We start from the raw sequence: 23161 nt of genomic DNA, 5'->3' as shown, positions 1-23161 counted from the left end.
TCTTATCGTGAGAAATTTTGGAAAGCTTGAGTTACTTCTAAGAGTTAAAAATGTTCTTTCCTCCTCTTCTGCATGTCAGACTGGACATGATTACTCTGATGTTTCCGTAAATGCTATTAGTGCACTATGAAAGTGGGAAAGAACTTAAAAAAAATAAAATCCGGGAGGGCAACAAAGCAATAAGAAGGATCATAGGGCACCATGTTAATAACAAATCACAGGAGGTGGCTCCATAAAGGTTGTGAAAACTAGTTTCTCATTGCAGGAATTGGGTTGGGCCACCCCTTCACCCCCCTTCTCAAACACAAATATTATCATATAATAAAAGCCTGCTTCTCTATGCTTATAACCCAGCCTCCATTCCTTCGACACCACCATTTTAAAGGGATTTACTGCACGGACTTCTCCCAAGTTCCTAGGCATTATCTTCTGGACCCTATCCTGCAGAGGTGAAGCGTCCCTTTGGGGACTCTCGCTGGGTGAGAGGGACAAGAAACACCCACTAGGACCCAACCCCGGCAGCCAGCGGCTCGAGCATGCGCTGAGAGTTTGTGCAGCTGGCCCTGGCTGCCGCCGCTGCCTCGTCCGGACTCGGAGAGGACTTGGGAGGGACAGCGGCGCTGGGAGGTGGCTTAGCAGAGACTTTCCAGCAACTGCTGCCCAGGACTTTTTTTTTTTTTCTTTTTCCCAGGAGGCGGCGACGGCGGCGGCGGGGGGAGAGGAAGAGAAAGAAGCGTCTCCAGCTGAAGCCAATGCAGCCCTCCGGCTCTCCGCGAAGAAGTTCCCTGCCCCGATGAGCCCCCGCCGTGCGTCCCCGACTATCCCCAGGCGGGCGTGGGGCACCGGGCCCAGCGCCGACGGTAAGTGGCCGCGCGTCTGTCGCCTTTCCTGCCCGGTGTCCCGCCAGCCCGCCGGGGGCTGCCCTCCGCGCTGTGTGCTAAACTACTTAAGGGCTGGCTCCGGGGCTCCCTGCCGCCGGCGCTTCCCCTCGCGCCCTGCCGGGGGCGCGCGGACGCGATGGCTGGGTCGGTGGCCGCGCTCGCTTTGTGCTCCGCGGGCGGCTTTGAGCGAAGGGTCGCGGGAGCGGCCGGGGCGGGGGAAGCGGGGTTTGAATGACTAACCCGGCGTCTGCACAGCTGCATCGGCCCTAATTCCCCGGCGCCCCCCGCCCCCCGCCCACTGTCCCAGGCTAATCCATCATTCTGGGGCCGAAAACATCATTTCTCACATTCTCCCAGAGAAACCCTAGTAGCCGGGCGGAATCTCAACTCCGCGCTGCCCCCCCGCCCCCGCCCCCGCCCCCGCCCCCGCCCCGCCGCCCCAGTCCCTTGCATTCACACCCGAGCTGCGGGACAGGGTAGAGGGGTGCGTTGGAGTGCCCAGAAACTGTCCTAACTAGAAGGGCGCTCATTCTCTCGGGCTTGCCGGTGGCGCCTCTGACGTGTCCGGGGTAGGGGGCAGTGTGGTTTCTCACCTTCAGGACAGTGCCGAGCACAGCTGTCCTCGAGGAGGGGCGTGGAGTGAGGGAGGTTTTCAAGAGCGTCTCATCAGAATGCACAGGGCTCCGCCGCGTGTCCCCTGAGAACGCGAGTTTACTGTGCGACTTCATTCATCCGGATAGTTGCTCTTTTCTTTTCCCAGCAGGTGTTGTCTGAAACCGGTTTGGAACTTTTGGGAGTTTAGTTACCATTATGATTTTAACAAATGATTTTTGATGAGGCGATGTCTCGAATGCACTGGGCTTCGGGACCCTCTGGACCCTGCTGAGGGCGGGTAGAGGAGGGACGGGCAGGCTGTGGGAAGCGTGATGGTGAGATGTCCCGTGTTCTCTCTCCCCCGCCCCCTGCAGATCGCTGCCGTTTTGCCCTTGGGAGTAGGATGTGGTGAAAGGATGGGGCTTCTCCCTTACAGGGCTCACAATGGCCAGAGAAGATTCCGTGAAGTGTCTGCGCTGCCTGCTCTACGCCCTCAATCTGCTCTTTTGGGTAAGTAAGTTTCACTGCACCAACAGGTGGGGACGGCTGGCTCTGGTTTTCTGCAGCCACCGGATAATGCGCCAAAGGGCATGGCTAAGCATTAATTAGTTACATGGGATAACACCCTTTATTTTTCAGAGAAGTAAAATTTGACCTTCTTAAAATGCCTTTGATCTAGCTCAAGTTCCATTTGTAATTAGAACAAAGAAATCCACCCCTGGATACTACTGGCAGTAAAATTAGACTTGAAGTTAATCTAGGGATATAAATAAATGCACGTGCTTCTACTCATAGATAAGAAAATTATGACATACTACTTAGGGAACCGCTTGTTTGCGGGAATTTTAGATAATTGTGCAAGCCATAAATTGTTTCTTTACATCTCTGTCGCCTGTAAAATCTGGTTGGGCCAAGTCTTAATATATTTTTTGTGGGCGGGGGCGGGGGGGGGGTGGAATTCACACCCAGATAACCTATCATAGAAAGGCTGAGTAGATTTGTCTAGGGGATTCCATACGGTCTGAAGGGTGATTTTTATGTAACTAATTCTAAGTTGGCAAAGTTTAAGGAATTGTGTGTATGCTTTTGGAAAATCCCATAACCATTTAAGGAAATAAAATACATAAAATGTAACAAGCTCACGGAAATCTTTATGCCCTATGAGTTAATGACTTTTTATGCTTTAAATCTTAATAAAGTATGATTAATAATCGTATTATTACTTATAAAACTTAGGAAAATGTAACAATTTAAACAGTAAATGTTGCTTCAGGAGGCTGCCATTCTTAAGCAAATTGTTCTTTCCATTTTTTTGTGTTCTATTAATAATTTTATTCAAAATTTTCTGTTACAAATTTTATTGTGCAATTTATTTATGTGGCTGACTGGCTGGCGTGCTGACTGGCTGGCATTGCCCAGCCTTTTTTTCATAGGGCTATTACATGTGGTCTCTAGAAGATGACATTTAGGTTGAACTGCACCTTATAGATGGTTCCATTTTAAAGGATAAATTAAGTCTTACTTCAGTGAGTAATCTGAAAATATCTAAAATGGCAGCATTCCTTTTCTCAACATTAAAGCATTAATTTCTCAAAATTAAAGCATTGGGTAGTTAAATTCACCATTTGGAAATGTAAAATCACAAGTTGATCTTATTGTAGTTTATACTTCTTAAAAGTTTGATTTTTAAGTGAATCATTAAATTACCTGGATCATTGAAAGTTATTAAGAGTTTAAACTCCATTTCTTTAAAATGTATGATAATTATCACTCCTGTTTACTAGTTTTTCACTTTTCTACATTGTGCTTTTTAATTATAGAATCATCACATTCCACTTCTAAAAGGAGCTTTAAAGATGGCCTGGTTGAACTTCCTTCCTTTGTGAGTGAGGAAATTAAGTGCAGATTAAGTGACTTGCCAAAGATCAAATAGTCCAATGATGGCAGTGCCAGGAACAGAATTCAGCTTTCTTGCCCCTAGACAGTGTCTTTCACTTGACCCTTACTGAGTTTTGAACCTTAGAATTACTAAGATTGTTGTTGTTGTTGTTTGGTAAAGAATAAAGCTTTGAAAAATTTGTTAATACTTTACATTGTGTGGGAAAAAAGAACCAAATCATTCAACAAAAATATCACTCCTCTTGGAAATGAAATTTGCATAAAAGCACCTATTCCTGAAACTCTTCCAGGGCTCTTTGTGTCCCCAGAGAATGTAAACGTTATTTCTTTGTTGTTACCCTGTACTTAAACCTTCTAACTTTCTATGTTTGTGTGTGGTGTGTGTGTGTGAGTGTGTTCTGATTTATTGACTTATTTAGATTGCTTCCCTATTTCTCCAGCCCTCCTCTTCTCCCAATATCACCTACGCTTCAACAAAATAATCCAGGTTAAGCATCTTGTATACATTTTTCTGTATTTTGTTTCATACAAAGATAGATTTACTCATACCTGTCCACAACAGATACACAATGCTATACATGTAAATTCTTGATTTTTTTGCTGTTAAATTAGTTTCTCATTTGGGTTAGAGTCATAGGAGTGGAATTGCTATGTAAAAAAGTATGTGATAACAACAACAAAAACAAAAGTAGCCAACCTATCTAACTAACATACAGAATAGCTAACGCTTCTTACTGTGTTTGCCAGGCACATTTAGTGTCTGTTTCCTAGCCTGTAAAATAGGAATCATAGTTCCCTATCTTTTAGAGTTGTTGTGAGGAGGATTAGAGTTAACATATATACAGCGCTGAGAACAGTGGCACATAATAAGTGCTATCTCTGCAATAGCAGTATTGCAGTTATTACTATAACTACTACAATGATGATGATGTTCTAGCAGATTACCAGGAGGTGGATTGCTACTATCATTATGGTACTAATCATAGTAATTGTTATTGTTATGATTAATACTGCTACTATTGCTACCACTACTGCAATTCCTTTGACCCAGCAATCTTGTTCTGGGTATCTGTTCCCTAGAAATAAAAGCAGTAATTACCCCATTATATGTACAAAAATATTTGTTGCCATCTTGTTGGTAATATGGCACTTCTAAATCTTTGCCATCTGAAACATTTAAAGTATTATCTCATTGTTACTTTATTTTGTACCTACCCTACTACCAGTGAGCAGGAGCATCATTTTATGTATATTTTTCATATACATTATTTCATTTCATATTCATTAACTATTTCATATTTATCATTTAGGTTTGCCCTATATTTTAAGTGTTAATTTCATTTATGTTATCTGTTTCTATACAATAGTTAAACAAACTTTTCTATATTCTGTGTAATATAACTTTCTTTTCTTTTCTTTTCTTTTTTTTTTTTTGGGACGGAGTCTCACTCTGTCCCCAGGCTGCAGTCCAGTGGCGCAATCTCAGCTCACTGCAACCTCCACCTCCCGGGTTCAGGCGATTCTCCTGCCTCAGCCTCCTGAGTAGCTGGGACTACAGGTGTGCACCACCATGCCCAGCTAATTTTTGTATTTTTTAGTAGAGATGGGGTTTCATCATATTGGCCAGGCTAGTCTCGAACTCCTGACCTCATGATCCACCCACCTTGGCCTCTCAAAGTGCTGGGATTACAGGTGTGAGCCACTGTGCCCGGCCTGTAATATAGTTTTCTACAGGATTTTATATGTATAAATATGAATATATTATGTATAAAAATAAATATAAATATATGTCTAAATATAAATATGTGTGTGTATATATATATATATATATATATATATCTGCATTTCTTGACTTGGTTAAGGTTTGTTTTTAAAAATGTTCTTTAAGATTATTTTATCCAATTAAAAATATCTGTTGGGGCTGGGTGCAGTGGCTCACACCTGTAATCCAAGCACTTTGGGAGGCCAAGGCAGGCAGTTAACGAGGTCAAGAGATTGAGACCATCCTGGCCAACATGGTGAAACCCTGTCTCTACTAAAAATACAAAAATTAGCCGGGTGTCGTGGCGTGCACCTGTAATTCCAGCTGCTCAGGAGGTTGAGGTAGGTGAATCACTTGAACCTGGGAGGCAGAGGTTGCAGTTAGCCGAGATTGCCCCACTGCACTACAGGCTGGTGACAGAGTGAGACTCTGTCTCAAATTAAAAAAAAAAAAAAAAATCTACTGGGATTTTTGTTAGAATAGTATGAAATGTATAATAGGCTAATTTTAGGGAAACTGATTTTACTTCTTCAGTGTTAAGGCAGTGTTTGCAGATCCTATCATTACCAAGTCAGAAGTTGTTTTCAGCCTGTGCTGGAGACATTCCTGGCCATTGTTAACATTACTCTCATCTAGTTCTCATAATAGACCCATAAAATAGTTTTCTTTCTTAGTCTCTCTCTCTCTTTTTTTTAGGTAAAGAAACTGGTACTCAGTAGTTCAATAACTTGCTAGTAAGTAGCAGAACAGGAATTGAAAGTCCAGTTTTGTTTTTTATCCAAGTGTAGTAGAAGTTAAATTGCTGGAAACAGTGGTGGATTTATTTGCATGAGAGAAGTCAAGTAAACATCCTCAGAAGGAAGGGATTAGCTGTCCACCTGCTCATTCCAAGTTCTCTAGAACAGTGCTTCTAAAACCTCAGAGTGCATGCACACCTGGAGATCTTGTTAAAATGCAGATTTGGATTTAGTATGTTGTGAGTTCTATCTGAGAGTGCATTTCTAACAAGCTCCTCTGTGATGCCAATGTTGCTGGTCTGAGCGTCACACCCTGAGGAGCAAGGCTTTAATACTAGCTTTTAGTTCTCATGGGAATTACAAGTAGAACAAACCAGTGTGGCATATGAACCCCACTTCTTAAACCAGACTTTACATCCTGACTATGGAGAGGGAGATTGTTCCTCCCTCTGGGTCTGCAAGATTGACAACCTTGTCCCCATTACCCATGAGGTGAAAAGCTATAGGCTTTTACTCTCCACTGGCATTTTAAGTAGTCTTAGTTTTTTTAAATCTATTTTTACTATATTGGTACCTTCTTACCTTTTCTACCCCACTAGGATTTTAGGGAAAAAAAAAATAAATCTTAATCACAAAAACATTGGGAACCCATTCAATTTTGTTTTCCTGTTCTGAGAGTCAAAAATCAAACTGAGAGTTTTTTTTTTAAGTTAAAAAGTATATCTTGAGTACTTTTTTAAAAATGTAAGGCATAGATGTGTTTTTAAGTGTAAGCTATAAATGTGTCTAAGAAGAAACAATCCATAGCACATTCAAGATCACACATGCTCTGCATTCTCTTTATTGTATGGATCCAGTCGCCTTGATTTGCCATCTGTCGAGTGTCTTTTCCACATCATGAAGAAGCCAGATTCTAGTACTATTGTACTGGGGTCGGCACAAAAGTATTGGGCCTTCTAGGTTTGTCATGAGTATTGTGGGTCTGTGATGGGAAGGAGCACATAGGAGATGGTGTGGGTAGGTGAACTGCCTGAGGGTTCTTTTGAGACCATGATTCACCTTCTCTCCATGGTGGAGTAAGGACGTGGGTTACCTTTCCTTCAAATTTATACGCTTTTATTACTAGTAAAATTTAAATGGCATATTATTTAAAGAAATGAGAGCTTTCTACCATTTTAAAGACAGTTTCTGTAGCTTTTTGGTCATTTGTATTTCTTAGATGGTAATTTTCTATTATTGCAAATATAGATAAATATGGTTCCCCTTGAAAATTTCTGACATTGGTGAACATTTAAAATTCATCAAATATGTGTTTGTTTCTAATTTTCTAAATGTATAATATAAACTCCCATATCTCACCATTATATAAGAACCATTGTTTTTTACTTACCGTTACTAAAGATAATAGCAATAGAGAAGAACTACCCTGATTAAATATGAAAAGTAACTTATAAAAGAAAGTCTAAAAAAGTAGACAGGAAATTTAGTTTATGCTTTTGAGATATATGCGTGGCAGATGAAATGACAGGAGGCTCAATGCTCTCTTTCTTTTTCTCTGGCCATCCGTAGTGAACCTTAGGTGTTTGATCCACACAGAATCTGAAGAGTTAGATCCTTGGCAAGTAGAAGTTTGAATTCACAGGAAGGACATTTATGAATCATATTAAAATACTACATTTTAAATTGGTGTCCCCAACTTTACGCTATGAATGGTATTCAAGTATTTTTGAACTCTTCCTAAGGAATAGTGGAAAGCCCTCCAACAAATATTTGTGGTCTTTTAAAATAAATTTTCACCATAAAAAATTCCTTTAGTCAGCCGGACGCGGTGTCTCATGCCTGTAATCCCAGCACTTTGGGAGGCCCAGGCAGGTGGATCACCTGAGGTCAGGAGTTCGAGACCAGCCTGACCAAAATGGCGAAACCCTGTCTCTACTAAAAATACAAAAATAAGCTGGGTGTGGTGGCATGCATCTGTAATCCTAGCTACTAGGGGGACTGAGGCAGGAGAACTGCTTGAACCTGGGAGGGGGAGATTGCAGTGAGCCAAGATCGTGTCACTGCACTCCAGTCTGGGCAACAAAGTGAGACTCTATTTCAAAAAAAAAAAAAATCTTTTAGTCTCAGAGCAAAGCTGATCGACCTTTTTATATATACATTGTGGCTCAGCTGAGCAAAGACTTGAGCCACTGCATGCTTCTTAAGGAATGTTTTTTGAGAAGTACATGGAAGATTCTTCATAGCACATTCTGCTGCATACTGAACAATAGGCTCCTCCCTCATTGACTCCACTCGGAATAATCCTGAGCTGGGACGTTGGGGAAGTGGAGTTTACTGCAGTTAGACTGCACAGAAACTATCATGTAGAATGAGGCATTTTACTCTTCTTCTACTTATGGTGACTTTAGGGTGATCATATACTTTATCATGGCAACTAGGACAATGTGGAGACTGAAGAAAAGGGGATGTTTCTGCTAAGAATTATGCCCAAACAACAGAGGCTTATAGTGGGTCTCTTCTGGTCAGATCAGGATGCATGGTCACCCTATCTATAGGAAAACATGGTGGTCTAGAAAAACTATCAGTCAGAACAGCTCCAGGGTGATACTGATTTATTCAGCTCTAATTAATTGATGTTCATTCTGAAATGATACCCACCAGTAATCTCCAGACTGTATTTCAGCCATCATTTACATTGCCTATTCTTTCACAGCTTTAGCAAATAGTGTTACCTGTTTGCTCTCTTTCCTTCGGCCCATCCCCTGGTAGAGGGAAGCTGAGAAGGCACAGACTCACAAAAAGGCAAAAGGGAGCAGGCCTGGCAACATGAAACACACGTGTGACTCACCTCATGTGACCAGCCTCCAAATAATCAAGGCTTGATCTTACTTTTACATTTTAACAAATAGCAATTTAAAGGCTAAGTATGGTGGCTCATGCCTGTAACCTCAGCACTTGGGAGGCCAAGGCAGGAGGATCAGTTGAGCCCAGGAGTTCCAGGTGCAATGAGCTATGATCATGCCTAGGAGACAGAAGAAAACACCAGGAAAATTTAAATTCTTTTTTAAAAGAAGGAAAGCTTCTGGTCCAATTTTTCCATTTTCAAGATTAGCCAATAAAAATTATGAAAGTTTGAATTATTTGTCGAAGTCCTTTTCTATACAGACAAAGCTGTAACTAAGATTCAGGTCTCTCTTTTATGTTCCTCTCTTTGCTAGCAGGTTTGACATGAAAAGTTTAGGTATGTGGTTTTAGACAGCTGTCATCCTTGAACAGAAATTATTTGTGTCACTGTCATCTTATGTGGGACTATATGTTACAGATGGCAGACAGTTTAAAGATAGAAAGGACTGTTTCTTGACTGTGACCTTACTATTTTATGGAAATTATAGGTACACATTTCATAATACACTTAGGAAATGCGCATACACATACAATTCTGATTCAGAAAACAATTTGATTCAAGACTTGTTTTTATATAATTAGATGCAAGCAAAAGCAGACCATGTCCTCAACACTGCAAATTTTATGTTTCTAAATATTTGTTGAAAGCTAGCATTTTCTAAGTATTTTGCAAGAGACATTGTGACAAATGTCCTGCCAAATAATATATTAAATGTATTTCTATCAAGTAACACTTTGTTTAGTTTTAAAATATCTCCTTGAGCTTCAGGTAACATGTTGCAATACTGGAGAAAGCAAAAGGAGCTATAAAACCTAGCTGCCTGTGATAACTATAATGTTCCTAATAATTTAGCCAATGTGAGTGGCATTTGAAGGATTATTTTCATAGTTACTTTGGAAAATTAGCAGAAAATAACATGTTTAGCAAGGAGTCCTGAATTCCTCACATAAGTTGTGCTTCTAGGTTTAATATCAGGTTTAGTTATTGAGTTGACCTAGTCTCATTTTAGTTCAGTTTCTTGCTATAGGCATGCACTATATTTGTTTTTATTGTTATCATTTTCTCAAGCCCAGTGAGTAAAGCCTCACTTGTTGAGGATGAAACTGTTCTCAGACATTTAATGTTGCTGGAATCAATTCCTTGAGAAAAAGCCATTTTATTCCCAGGGTTGCTTGTTTACTATAGAGTAAGGCTTGGTGTTATTATTTATTTTGACTAATGTTCTGTGCACAGCTGCAATGTTTGGGTATACTCCTGTGAAAAAAAACATTGGGACAGAGTATAGTGCAAAGTTTTAGTTTAAAGTACTTTTGAGAACACTTTAGCCAGCTTCTAATCTGATATATAAATCTTTGACTTTGTTTTTCAGAAACCATCTTTCTGCTGGAAAACTTCCAGTGATAGAAAGCTCAGTTCTTATTAAAACATCTTCTAATTTGTTTAAAAATCTCTAACAGCTTATCTAGCAGGATGAAACCATCTCCCTTTAATGTAATTATTTTCTCATTCACTCACCTAACCTATATTAGGCACCACTACTGAGCCTGGTACTTTTCTGTGTGATGGGGAGATAGGCCATGTTCTGTGCCCTCTACTGGGATGAGATGGAGGGACAGAAACAAGAACAATAGGATAACTGCTTTATGAGGTATTTGCAAAGAGCATTAAGAGGGAAAAGATCTGTAGGTAAGGCGGGAGTTGGGAGAGAATCTTTACACTGGACTTGATGTTCAAGCTGGGCTTGAAGGAGAAGTAGATGTTGCTCAGCACATGAGAACAGGAAAGCTGGGGCAGGATGGTATTCCAGGCAGAAGGCACTGCAGGAGTGAAGATGTATAAACACTGGGAGGTGTGCATGGTGCATTTTGGAGATGTGCAAGCAGTTTTGTTGTTTTCCATGTATAGAATGTGTCTAGGAAAGAGCTGGCAGGAAGCACGGTTTAAGAAAAAGTTTAAGGGGTAGCTGAAGAGGGCCTGTTGTGCCCTGCTCAAGAGTTTAAACTTTGTTCTCTCAGAGGCAGTTGAGGGAAGATGAAATAAATGGTAGTTGAAGAAGAACCATAAAGGGTAGCTATAAGCAGAAGAACTTGATCTATGTTCTATAAAAGTAACCGAAGGGTGAATTGGAGGTGAAATCTGTGAGCTGAAGAGTTCTATTATAAAGTAATTATAATTGGATAGCAAAAGAGGATGAAGGCCTGAACTAGCCAGTGGTGGCAGAAAAGGGGGAGGATTTCACCCGACGCCTTGCCAGAACAATTTGAAGGACTTGAGACTAATTAGATATAGAGCTGAGGAAAAGGGAGAGGTTCAGCTTCCCTGCCAAGTCTCTAGTTTACATGATTGAAGGATTGATTATACCATTTACAGGAAAAACAGTGGGAGGGACATGCAGATTTTGGAGGAATGGAGGTAAGTTTAGTGTTAGAGATGTTGAAATTAACCGTGATAGTATAATAGATAGTTATATCCCAGAGTTTCCTCTCTTGTCCATCTGGTAGACCTTCAAACAGCTGAAGATTCCATTTCTGAATTGATTTAGGAATAGTCTAATCTTTCAGACTGACTGAGAAAGATTAAGAGAAAACCCTTAAGTCTAAAGTGACTTGTAGTAATTATAGGTTATGTATATGAGAGTCTCACTCTGTTGTTGTTGTTTTTTTTTTTTTGTCATATAGCTCTTCTATGAAGTAGGACTTATTTTTATATCATTTTACAGGTGAGAAAACTGAGGCATAGGAAAGTTCAAGCTGAATGTCATATAGCTAAAAGGCAGTAGAGCTGTAATTCCTAGCTGAAATTCAAAATTCAGTGGCTTCTCATTGTCATGATGGCGAAGCTGATATACCTTGAAATGGCTTCCAAGACTCCATGCAGTCTCACCCCTGCCTGCTTTTTCCTTCTCACCATGTGCCAATTTTGCTTACCATGTCATGTTGCCTTCCCTCGTGGGGCCTTTGTTCTTTCTGACCAGAAGGTTATTTTCAACCCTCCTTTTCCTGAGTAACTTGATAATTATCCTTTAGATCTTAGCTCTCTTAGAGAAGTTCCTTTGACCCCGTGGAATGGGTCAGGCCCTCCAAAAGGAATTTGTACAGAAACTTGTACTATGTCTTCTCAGAGCTTGTTACAGTTCTGTTACATATTTATATCTCTGATGAGTTGATTAACCTGTGTCCTCTTCACTTAGTTAATTGCACCACAGAGGCAGTGTCTGTTACTGTTCCTCAGTGTATCCCTAACACATAGCACAGTGCCTGGCAAAGAGTGGGTGACCAATATATGATTTTTGAATGGAAGAGTGACTTCAAAGCCCAGGCTTTTAATCATCCTGCCATATAAGAAATGTCTTGGAATACACCATTTAAAAGATATACACTTTTTTTTTTGTTAAAAATGGAAGACCTATATGTAGTAACTACACTGATAATGAATTGTACACTACGAAGAATGAAATAATGTGTTGACACGACTAAAAGCTGTGTTCCTGAAAACTGGCTAAACAGCCTATAAAGCCAGTATAGAACAGAGAAACCAACAGCAGTCATTACTTTGAAGAGTGATAAAGAGAGGAGTTTTTTATAACTGTAAAATAATTTTAGATAATGAAATAAAATACCACATGATATGGTTTGGATTTGTGTGCCTGCCAAATCTCATGTTGAATGTTGGCTGAGAGGCCTTGTGTGAGGTGACTGGATCATGGGGACGGATTTCCCCCTTGCTGTTCTCATGGTAGAGAGTGAGTTCTCAAGAGATCTGGTTATTTAAAAGTGTGTAGCACCTCCCCCTTCTCTCTCTTACTCCTCCGCTGGCCAGGTAAGATGTGCCTGCTTCCCCTTCCACCATGTTTGAAAGTTTCCTGAGGCCTCCCCAGCCATGCTTCCTGTACATCCTGTGGAACCATAAGCCAATTAAACCTCTGCTCTTTATAAATTACCCAGTTTCAGGTATTACTTTATGGCAGTGCTAGAATGGGCTAATACAGAAAATTGGTATCAGGAATGGAGCATTGCTATAAACATACCTGAATATGTGAAAGTGGCTTTGTAACTCAGTAACAGGCAGAAATTTGAACAGTTTGAAAGGCTCAGAAGACAGAAAGATGAGGGAAAGTTTGGAACTTTCTAGAGACTAGTTAAATTGTTGTGATAAAAATGCTGATAGTAATATCGACAAATGAAGTCCAGACTGATGTGGTCTGAGATGAAGATGAGGAACTTACTGAGAACTGGAATAAAGGTCACTCTTGCTATGCTTTAGCAAAGAGACTTGTGGCATTGTTCCCCTGCTTTAGGTATCTGTGGAACTTTGAACTTGAGAGTGATGATTTAGGGTAATCTGGCAGAACAAATTTCTAAGCAGGAAAGTGTTTAAGATTTGGCCTGGTTGATTCTAAAATGTATGGTCATATATGTAAGTAAAGAGATGTTCTAAAACTGGAACTTATATTTAGAAGGAAAGCAGATCATAAAAGTTTAGAAAATTTGCAGCTTGACCATGTGGTAGAAAAGATAAACTAATTTTCGGGAAAGGAATTCAAACTGGCTGCAGAAATTTGCATAAGCAAAGGGGAGCTGAATATTAATATTCAAGACAATGAGGAAAATGCCTCAAAGGCATTTCAGAGACCTTCATAGCAGACCCTCCCATCACAGGCCCGAAGGCCTAGGAGGAAAGAATGGTTTCATGGACTGGGCCCAGGGCCCTGCTGCCCTGCAGAACCTTGGGACACTACTCCCTATGATCCAGCTGCTTCAGCTCCAGCTGTGGCTTAAAGGGGCCCAGGTACATCTCAGGCCACTTTTCCAGAAGATGCAAGCCATTAGCCTAGGCAGCTTCCATGTGGTGTTAAGCCTGTGGGTGCACAGAGGGCAACAGTTAAGACTTGGGAGCCTCTGACTCAATTTCAGAGGATGTATGCAAATGCCTGGATATCCAGGCAAAAGTCTGCTGCAGGGACAGAGCCCTCATGGAGAATCTCTACTAGAGCAGTGCCGAAGGGAAATGTGGGGATTGAGCCCCCACAAAGAGTCCCCACTAAGGCACTGCCTAGTGGAGCAGTGTGAAGAGGGCCACTCTCCTCCAGACCACAGAATGATAGACCCACTGACGACTTGCATCATGTGCCTGGAGAAGCTGCAGGCACTCAATGGCAGCTTGTGAAAGAAAGCAACCACAGGGACTGTACCCTGCGGAACCACAGGGATAGAGCTGCCCAAAGCCCTGGGGGCCCACCCCTTGCATCAGTTTTGCCTGGATGTGAGACATGGCGTTAAAGGAGATTATTTTGGAGCTTTAAGATTTAATGACTGCCCTGCTGGGTTTGGGACTTGCATGGGGCCTGTAGCCCCTTTGTTTTGGCCAGTTTCTTCCTTTTGGAATGGTACTGTTTAGTGAATGCCTGTACCTCCATTGTATATTGGAAGTAACTAACTGGTTTTGATTTTACAGTCTCATAGGCAGAAGGGACTTGACTTGTCTCAAGTGGGACTTTGGACTGTGGACTTTTGAGTTAATGCTGGAATCAAGTAAGACTTTGGGGGACTGTTGGAAAGGCATGATTGTATTTTGGAATGTGAAAAGGACATGAGATTTGGGAGGGGCCAGGGGTTGAATGATATGGTTTGGATTAGTGTCCCCACCGAAATCTCATGTCGAATTGTGATCCTCAGTGTTGTGGAAGTGACCTGGTGGGAGGTGATTGGATCATGGAGATGGACTTTCCCCTTGCTGTTCTTCTGGTAGTGAGTGAGTTCTCAAGAGGTCTGGTTGTTTGAAAATGTGTAGCACCTTCCTCTGCTCTCTCTTTCTCCTGCTCTGGCCATGTAAGATGTGCCTGCTTCCCCTCCCACCATGATTGAAAGTTTCCTGAGGCCTCCCCAGCCATATTTCCTGTACAGCCTGAGGAACCATGAGCCAACTAAACCTCTTTTCTTCATAAATTACCCAGTTTCAGGTATTTATAACAGTGTGAGAATGGACTAATACACCACATTAATAGACTTTTCTGTCCCGGAGATACTTACAAGGTTTTAAGGACCCACATATAGCCAAGTAGAGGGAGAACATGTGCCCACAGATTTCATCAAAGAGCCAACAGTCTTCTGCTAGCTCTGTGTGTTTTAATATGTTCTGCTGTCAATTAGGTATGCCAAGGCCAACAGACCAGGAGATGGCTGCCATTGAGAAGACAGTTTGTTATATTCGTAAATCCCAAGACATGGAGTACACATCTCATTGTGGGGGGCCAAGAGGGGAAACACTAGGGTCAGTCACAAGGCACAAAGAGAGATGGGAACTGTGGGCAAGTGCTTATACCATGGTTCCTATGGGAAGGTATAGGTGAGGCAGGTAAGTGGGTTTAGGATTGGCCAGTTTGAACAATTGGCCTTGGGGTGATTAGGGCAGGTGTGTAGTGGCCCCTAAGTGGGAGAGCCCCATAAGGGAGGTACTTAGGAGTGTGGATTCTGGATTGCATGGTTTGTATTTGAAAAGTGCACCCCTGGGAGAACATCTCCTCTTGAGGATGGAACAAGCAACGAGGGAGGCAGCAGGCCAAGGCAAGGTGACTCAGGCACATTTTTAGGTTCTCCAGAGCAGGATGTGTCTGGCATATGTATGCAGAACAGATGTTAATGCATCAAAAGAAGCTAGAAACATGGCTAATTCACTGCGACTGACTCACTTATAACTTTTATGAGGTTTACAATCTGTTCACTTCTAACAGACATGAGAATAATAATAACTGGCCTAATTCTACTCTTGAATGTGGTCCCAGGGTTCTTAACCTAACTTATAGGCCATTGACTCCTTTGACAGTCTTATAATTTTCAGAATATTAAACTGTATTCTAATTTGTGGATTAAAATACAGATTAATAGTAATATTAATTAACAGTGATTAATTACTAATAGTAATTAATTACTATAATCTGAATTTTATTTCAGATCCATTATTTCAGAAAGGGTTTTTAAATGGTGATGCTCTAGAATGTGTCCTACAAATATTAGCAGAAATTCTTCTATAAAAGATTAATATAATTAATATAATATTACTATTAATCTGTATTTTAATCCACAAAACAAAATGTATTGGCTTACAAAAGAAATTAATTATATCGAAATACATTTGTATTTACAGGTCAAGAACCACTGAGCTCCCATTCACCAAAGAAAATAGTTCAGACATTTAAACTGAACCTGACTTCTGCAGGAGACCCACTGCCCATCTTTCTAAAAAGGAATTCTACATGCTGTGTAGGGTAGTGTTTTTACCCTCTGTGAAACATACCATGCCTGTTTCTCAACTTGGGAGACAGTGACTAACCCTGGCACGTCGAAGCCCAACAGCTTGAATTTGAATCCCAGCTCTTACCTCTCAGGATCTGAGAGACCTTCAGCAGGGTATTTCCCTTTTCTGTGCTTCAGGGCACTTTTTTTTTTTTTTTTTTTTTTTAACAGTTTGTAATTGTCTTCTTTGTGTAATTATTGCCTGTGTTCCCCAAGAGGTTCCAAGAAGGCCTGGATCTTATTTCTCTTATTTATTGTCAGTCTCTGAATCTTGCCCAGTCCAAGGCACATAGTAATTGTTGGGTAAATATTTGTAATGAATGATGGAAGTGTGAATTCACTAGCTGATTTTCCAAGCAGATAGCCATAATTTACTGTTCAAAGCTGTAGAGCTCTACACAGTCTGTTTACCTTGGAGCTTTCATGCAGAAAGCACGTTTCATGGCCACCAGCTGAGTTAGCGCAGACTCATTTCTACCTTCTGTATATTCGTTGTATCAGCATTTAAAGCTAAAGCTGTAGCAAGTAATGGTAAGTGATGTTCATTACAATGCCAGAAATTATTAAAAATCAGGGTAAGTCGAATTTCCCTACATTGTACTTAAGAAGATAAATACACATTTCAAAAAGATTTCCATCAAAATAGGAAAGACATTCAGAACTTAGGGGTTAATAATATGCAGCTTTTAGGAAAGCTTCCCAGGAAGACTTCTTCTTAATAATGAAAAAATTTAAAACATGTACCAAAGTAGAAAAACACAGTGTAATTAATCCCCAATTATTCATTACCCAGTTTCAACAATTATCAACATGCCCTTCTCTACTTCCCACCTAACTTCTACCGGTCATGATTAATTATTAAACCATATCCCAGTCATCATTATGTTTCTTTTTTTTCTTACAAATATAGATATCAATATATTTCATTTAAAATTACTTCAGTATATAAGTCTAGAAAATAAAGAGCTTTTAAAAAATAAACTTAATATATTCTCATACCTAAAATAAAGTAGTTTCTTAATATTTCCAAACATTCATTCAGGGTTAAACTTTCCTCAGTTGTATCATAAATGTTTCTATGTAGTTGATTTGTTTGAATCGGGATCCAAACCAGGTCAATGTATTGCACTGGGTCATCTCTTAAATCTATTTTAACCTATAAGAGTTTCTCCTTCTCTCCTTTTTGTTTTAACTTTCCAGTTTTTTTTTTCAATTCAAGAAAGCAGGTCATTTGTCCTGTAAAATTTCTCATATGCTTGATTTTGCTAATTGCTTCCCGTGGTGGCATTTAACATGTTTAAATCTATTTCATGTATTTTTGTATTGACTGATAGTGCAGGATTGATTTGATTCAAGTTTGACCTTCTGGTAAAAATACTTCATAGGAATTTCTGTGTGCTTCTGACCGTACCATGTTGGGAGACACATTATGTGTAATTGTCCCTTTTTGTGACACTAGGAGTGACCAGTGTGGTCTGGATCATCTGCCTACTCTCTCCATTCTGACTTCCCACCAGCCTTTCATTTAATGCAGTGGTTCTCAGCCCTGTCTACCTGTTAGAATCTGTGAAGTTGCTACACATTTCTGATGCCCAAGCCCTACTCCCTAGAATTAGTCCAGGATAAACCTGTGTTCAGTAATTTTTTTGAGCCTTAAATGATTCAACTGTACAGACAGGATTGAGAACCAATGACCTGATAAAATTGCAGCCATTGAGGATCTTTTTTCTAGAGATCCATTATTTGAGAAAAGGTTGTTAAATGGTGATGCTCTAGAATGCTTCCTGCAAATATTACAGAAATTCTTCCATAAAAAGTTTAATCAAGTCCTTTGTTCTTCCTTTAGTTTGTACAGGAAAAGTAGGATAAATAGAAATGATAGATTCTTGTCAGTTTTCTGAATAATGAGTTGAGTATTCAACTTTCTACAAAGACCAGAGAATTTTGTTCATTATGAGTTTATATACTTTAGCACATATATGTGTGAGTATGAGTTTGTATACTTTAGCGCTTTATGAATCAAAGGATTACATTTAATGTTATTACTATTACTATCATTTTAATGCTTAAATTATTTGAATTTTAGCCAATAGAAGTCGTTTTAAATTAACTCTGTGACTTTTTTTGACAATATTTAATTGTTCAGTAATAGTATTTAATTGCTTCCTTGCCTTTAAGAATGACAATGTGTTTTAGACACATCTTATATGTTTGATAATTTCTTTGTTCTGTGGCCTCCTTATCTTGTGCAGTTTCTGTCCTGAACCTGGGATCAGCCACTTAATAGTTTTGTTTTCTGTATCCCATTTGGGTGGTATTCCATTTGGTGCCTAGGACATGATTACAAAATGGAATGGCAGTTATTTATAGTAATAGTAAATTTCAAGATGCAGCAAATGGTAATTGGGAAAGATATTATGTAACAAAATCCTTGATTTTCCTATTATTAATCCTGCAGTGAATGTTACGTAAATCTTTGGTAACCGGTTTGTACTTTTTTCTCCCCAGTTAATGTCCATCAGTGTGTTGGCAGTTTCTGCTTGGATGAGGGACTACCTAAATAATGTCCTCACTTTAACTGCAGAAACGAGGTATACTTTATAATTATTGATTGAATTCTTTCTTGCTGATTTTAAGTAACTTTGCCCTCAGCTATTTATATGGTAGTGCTCTTCCTTGATCTTTTGGAAAAGTTTTTCCTGCCCATAGCAACCTTTGTCACAGACACTTGCATCCTCCAGAATTCTCCTTAAGGTGCGCCTCTGGTCCTAGCAGGGGATCAGGTGGCAGCATGTTTATACAGACATTTCTGGGTATGGTAATAGCAGTTGCCTGCCCTCCTGATTGTGCGTCAGCCATGTCATAAGTGCGTGTAAAGAACCAGCATAGTTACTTTTCCCTAAGAAAATTACCGTCAGCTTCCTCTTACCTTCATATTCTTGGGTTAATGAAAACCATACACCACAATGATTTTTTTTTCTCAAATTTCAAGGGTTAATCTACTAACATCACAGAGGACAAATTACTTTTTACTCCATCATCTCTGAATGGAGATTGTATTATATGACATCTGAATTGTGGTAAGGATTAAATGAAAACCATTTTTTTCAAGTCCTTAACACAGGGAAACTTAGCTTAATAATGGTTAATTTTTATCATTAATACTGGTTTCGGTTAATGAATTTTTCATCGTGTTCTAGCAAAAATCATTTCTACCTATTCCTTTCTTTAAATGTAGATTGATTTTCCTTTGCATAGCAGTCTTTTACATTTTGGGGGAGGATCAATTGTCAGGGAGAAGAAACGTAGTGCACATGGGGTCAAAAATTAGAGAAGAGGAAGGAGATTCCTCCCAGCTGGGAAATAGCAAAGGCTCCCATGTGATTTACTTAGGCTAAGGCTTCGGAGATAATAATAGATGGACCTTTTATCAAGGTCCTGTATATTATATATTAAATGAGTTGGGGTAGGAAAGCTACCACTTGTATTAAAAAAAACAAACACTGCAAAACCAAAAATAAAGCAACCGAGCAAATAAACATAAAAACAATAGCACAGTGATTTTGAAAATAACAATGCAGTCACTAGTTTTGAGGCATCATGATTGAAAGAATTATTAACACAAATCACAGTTGTGTCTTCTGCTATGTCTTGGGTGCATTTTGATTATATTTTCTTTCTAATACATTATTTTTCTTCTTTCAGGGTAGAGGAAGCAGTCATTTTGACTTACTTTCCTGTGGTTCATCCGGTCATGATTGCTGTTTGCTGTTTCCTTATCATTGTGGGGATGTTAGGATATTGTGGAACGGTGAAAAGAAATCTGTTGCTTCTTGCATGGGTATGATGTTATATTTTCTCTTTATTATAGTTAAAAAGATTAACCAGTAATGTATTATTTTTTAATCAGTTCACAAGATTAGGGAGCAGTGATAGCAGTAACAACATCCTGTAAGAAGGGAAGCTTTCGTTTCACAAGAGATTATTTGAATACACATATTTGCTGTACCGGATGAGGTATGGAAATATATATAAGCAATTTAATTATTTCACTCCAGCTACGTGTTGACATTTTCATTTGAAAGTATGAGTTCTTTCTAGTGTCCTCGTAGTTATTAGCACTCAAAAAGTCCCCTTGGGACTGGAACTGAGAAGCCATAAAGGAACTGTTTCTTTCTCTTCTATTTTTAAACAAATCCACCCTGTAAGCTCCTGTGGAAATTCAGGTTGTGAGGTAGCAGACGTAGGTAATAGTCCTGTTCACTGCCTTTATATAGTTTAGAGAACATAAGCGAGTCTCAGTTTCTATAATCTTAGTTGTTGTTTTTTTAACTCTGAGAGTTGCACTAGGTACTTTTTAAATTAGTTTCACCATTCAAATTCTGTGACTAGTCTTTTAATTCAAAAGTAGGCAAACATTTTTAACATTAAAAAATTGAGTTGATTAAAATACTGTTTATATAGATATTTTTAGAAGAGCACTTAATGTGCAAAATATATACTAGTGGCACCAGGTAATGAGATTACTAACATATAGTTGCAGACATATAAGGCTGAAAAACTAATTCATTGAGTATACGCTTTTTTTATAGTAGGTCTCAGCCCTGGCTGTGCATTAATTTCATATAAAGAACTTAAACAATTTGAGTGGTGTGCTGGTAAGTTGGATCACTGGGCAGAAAAAAAAAGCTCAGATTTGTAGCATTTGGGGATTTCCGTGGGGTAAATTCTCCCAGCATGGTCAATTTTAAGTTACCAACATGAAATCACTGAATGTGGAACTGGGGACAGATGAGTACAAATTGGCTCCAGGAGGCAGCTCCCACAGACTCGTGCTTGACTGGCTCCCATGCCAAGTCAATTAAAACAGAATCTTAGTGTGAAGTTGAACTAAAGCTTTAAATTTCACAGTATAACCTGTGTTAATGTATTACTTAGCTTCTTGGAGGGTAACTGTTCAGGTCGAATATTGAAAAACACAAAATGCTATAGAAAATAAAGCACACTCAGGCCGGGCACGGTGGCTCATGCCTGTAATCCCAGCACTTTGGGAGGCCGAGGCGGGCAGATCACGAGGTCAAGAGATCAAGACCATCCTGGCTAACACGGTGAAACCCTGTCTCTACTAAAAATACAAAAAAATTAGCCGGACATGTTGGCGGGCACCTGTAGTCCCAGCTACTCGGGAGGCTGAGGCAGGAGAATGGTGTGAACCCGGGAGGCGGAGGTTGCAGTGAGCCAAGATCACGCCACTGCACTCCAGCCTGGGTGACAGAGCAAGACTCCATCTCAAAAAATAAATAAATAAATGAATGAATAAAATAAACGACACTCAGAGATGGGGAAACATGCCTACTGCTTTATTTCTCTTCATATAGGTATATAGTGAAAGGGAGAATGGTGGAAATTTGAGATCTTATTTTGCAATTTTAGATATTTGGGCAATAATTTAAACATAAACAAAAGGACTTACTTTACATGAACCTTCTATAATTTGAGTAGAGTATAACATATTTCAAGTTTTAGATAAAGAGTCTCAGAATTCTTTTTTAAAACGCAGTCTTACAATGATGTCTCTCTTGCATAACCAATTAAGTTCTGACTGCCATTTCCTCCCTCCTCCCAACTTTTACTCTGCACAGTCCCTATGCAGTGGGATGCTGGAGGGAGGCAGGGCAAGTAGGGTCAGGTATTTCATGGAACCACAAAGGCTTTGGAAACACATTTTGAAAACTCTTTATGCATTCCCTTAGGCTGCTTAGATGCTAGTAGTGCAAATTGACAAACAACAAAGTAATGTGGCCTGCTACTTGAAGTAGAGCAAATCTTAAACTTGTGAATGAGAGTCTAGTTGGTAATACTGGCAAGAGCATTATAATGCAAAAGTGGCAGGGATGACTGAGGTTCTAAAGGCCACTAATTTACTCATTCATTCATTCTCCAAATACTTACTGATCATGTATACCACCAATTTTTGCTATCAGACCTGTCTTTATGAGATAAGACCTCTAATAGGGTTTGCACTGGGTGCTATTGAGGCCAGAGAGGAAGAACTCTGAGCTCAGCCCGAAGGGTTCAGTGCCACCCTCTGGGAATATGATGAGCATAGATTGATTTTGCCTTTTTCCATCTCTACTTTGCTTTTTGGATGTACTCTTTTTTACAAAGCATCTTTTTATGCATTGCTGTTCCATGTGTCCCTAGGTGACATCTACATCTTGGTTCCTCCTTCCTGTTGATTGCCTTTGGCTGTTCGTTCTCCATTCCCTTTGGGGTGCCTCTCCTCTCATGGCAGGCTTCTAGTCCTTACTCTGTCTAGGCCTAACACAGCTTCCTTCTTGCTAAAGAATGATCTGTGGTCTCAACTCCCATGTATCTATCACTCGCAACCAATTTGCATCTGGTCTGTTTCTCAGGCTTTCCTCTCTGGCTTCCTCCCCACATCCCCCTCCTCTAAATAGCTGCCTATTCCTCTCAGTTCAGATTCTACAGTCATGGGAAGTTGTCCTCTCTTTTCTATCCTCCTCTGGGATGCCCAAGTTCAGGCTTTCCTAACTTCCTGCTCAGACAGGTGCAGAGACTCCCTATTGGGTAATGAAGTATGTACCAACACCTCAAATGTGCACCAAGCCCTTCTACAATGGAGACTTTATCTGCCATTTTTTGCTTTTTTATCTACTTCATTATTCTCTGGTTCTGTATTTTCTGACCCCTGAACAAACTTTCTTGCTCCGTTCTTCTCTACATTTATTCTTGCTGTCTTCTTAGCCAGAAATTTCTTCTCAGTACTTTCATTTAAATATTACTAGCCCATGAAGACTTATCTGAAATGCTACCTCTTTAAATGATAATTATGACACTGATGATAATTGAAGTAGTTAACATTTCTTGAGTACTTACAGTGCCAGACACTGTAGAGTTTTACCTGAATTTTTTTTTAAATGAAGAGTTCTTGTACATGAGTTAATCAATTTTATCCTCTCTGCTGAGTATAAAATTGGACTAAAACTTTGAATTACCCTTATTATTCACTTAATATAGATGAGGAAATGAGGCATAGAGAGATTAAGTGAGTTGCCTAAGTCTACACA

General features: G+C 39.8%; 1 protein-coding gene across 9 annotated transcripts in view; it reads left to right on the top strand.

Annotated features, from left to right (window-relative positions):
• Positions 1-347: 347 nt before the first annotated feature.
• Positions 348-23161, top strand: part of TSPAN12 (tetraspanin 12) — a 71160-nt gene continuing 48346 nt past the window's right edge. For 2 of the 9 annotated variants that reach the window (XM_016958075.3, XM_001142754.5), the window contains exons 1-4: positions 502-860; positions 1850-1985; positions 18579-18661; positions 19776-19911. In XM_016958075.3, the coding sequence (XP_016813564.1) occupies positions 1920-1985; positions 18579-18661; positions 19776-19911 (285 nt within the window). In that variant the 5' untranslated portion in view covers positions 502-860; positions 1850-1919. Of the gene's footprint in view, positions 480-501; positions 861-1041; positions 1645-1849; positions 1986-18578; positions 18662-19775; positions 19912-23161 lie in introns of those variants that run through there. The other 7 variants (XM_063815547.1, XM_063815546.1, XM_063815545.1 and 4 more) reach the window with 7 other exon arrangements.

Source organism: Pan troglodytes, chromosome 6, assembly GCF_028858775.2.
Source record: "Pan troglodytes isolate AG18354 chromosome 6, NHGRI_mPanTro3-v2.0_pri, whole genome shotgun sequence".
Taxonomy (NCBI): Eukaryota; Metazoa; Chordata; class Mammalia; order Primates; family Hominidae; genus Pan; species Pan troglodytes.
The sequence above is the reverse complement of the archived record's forward strand: the minus strand, read 5'-3'. Positions and strand labels throughout refer to the sequence as shown.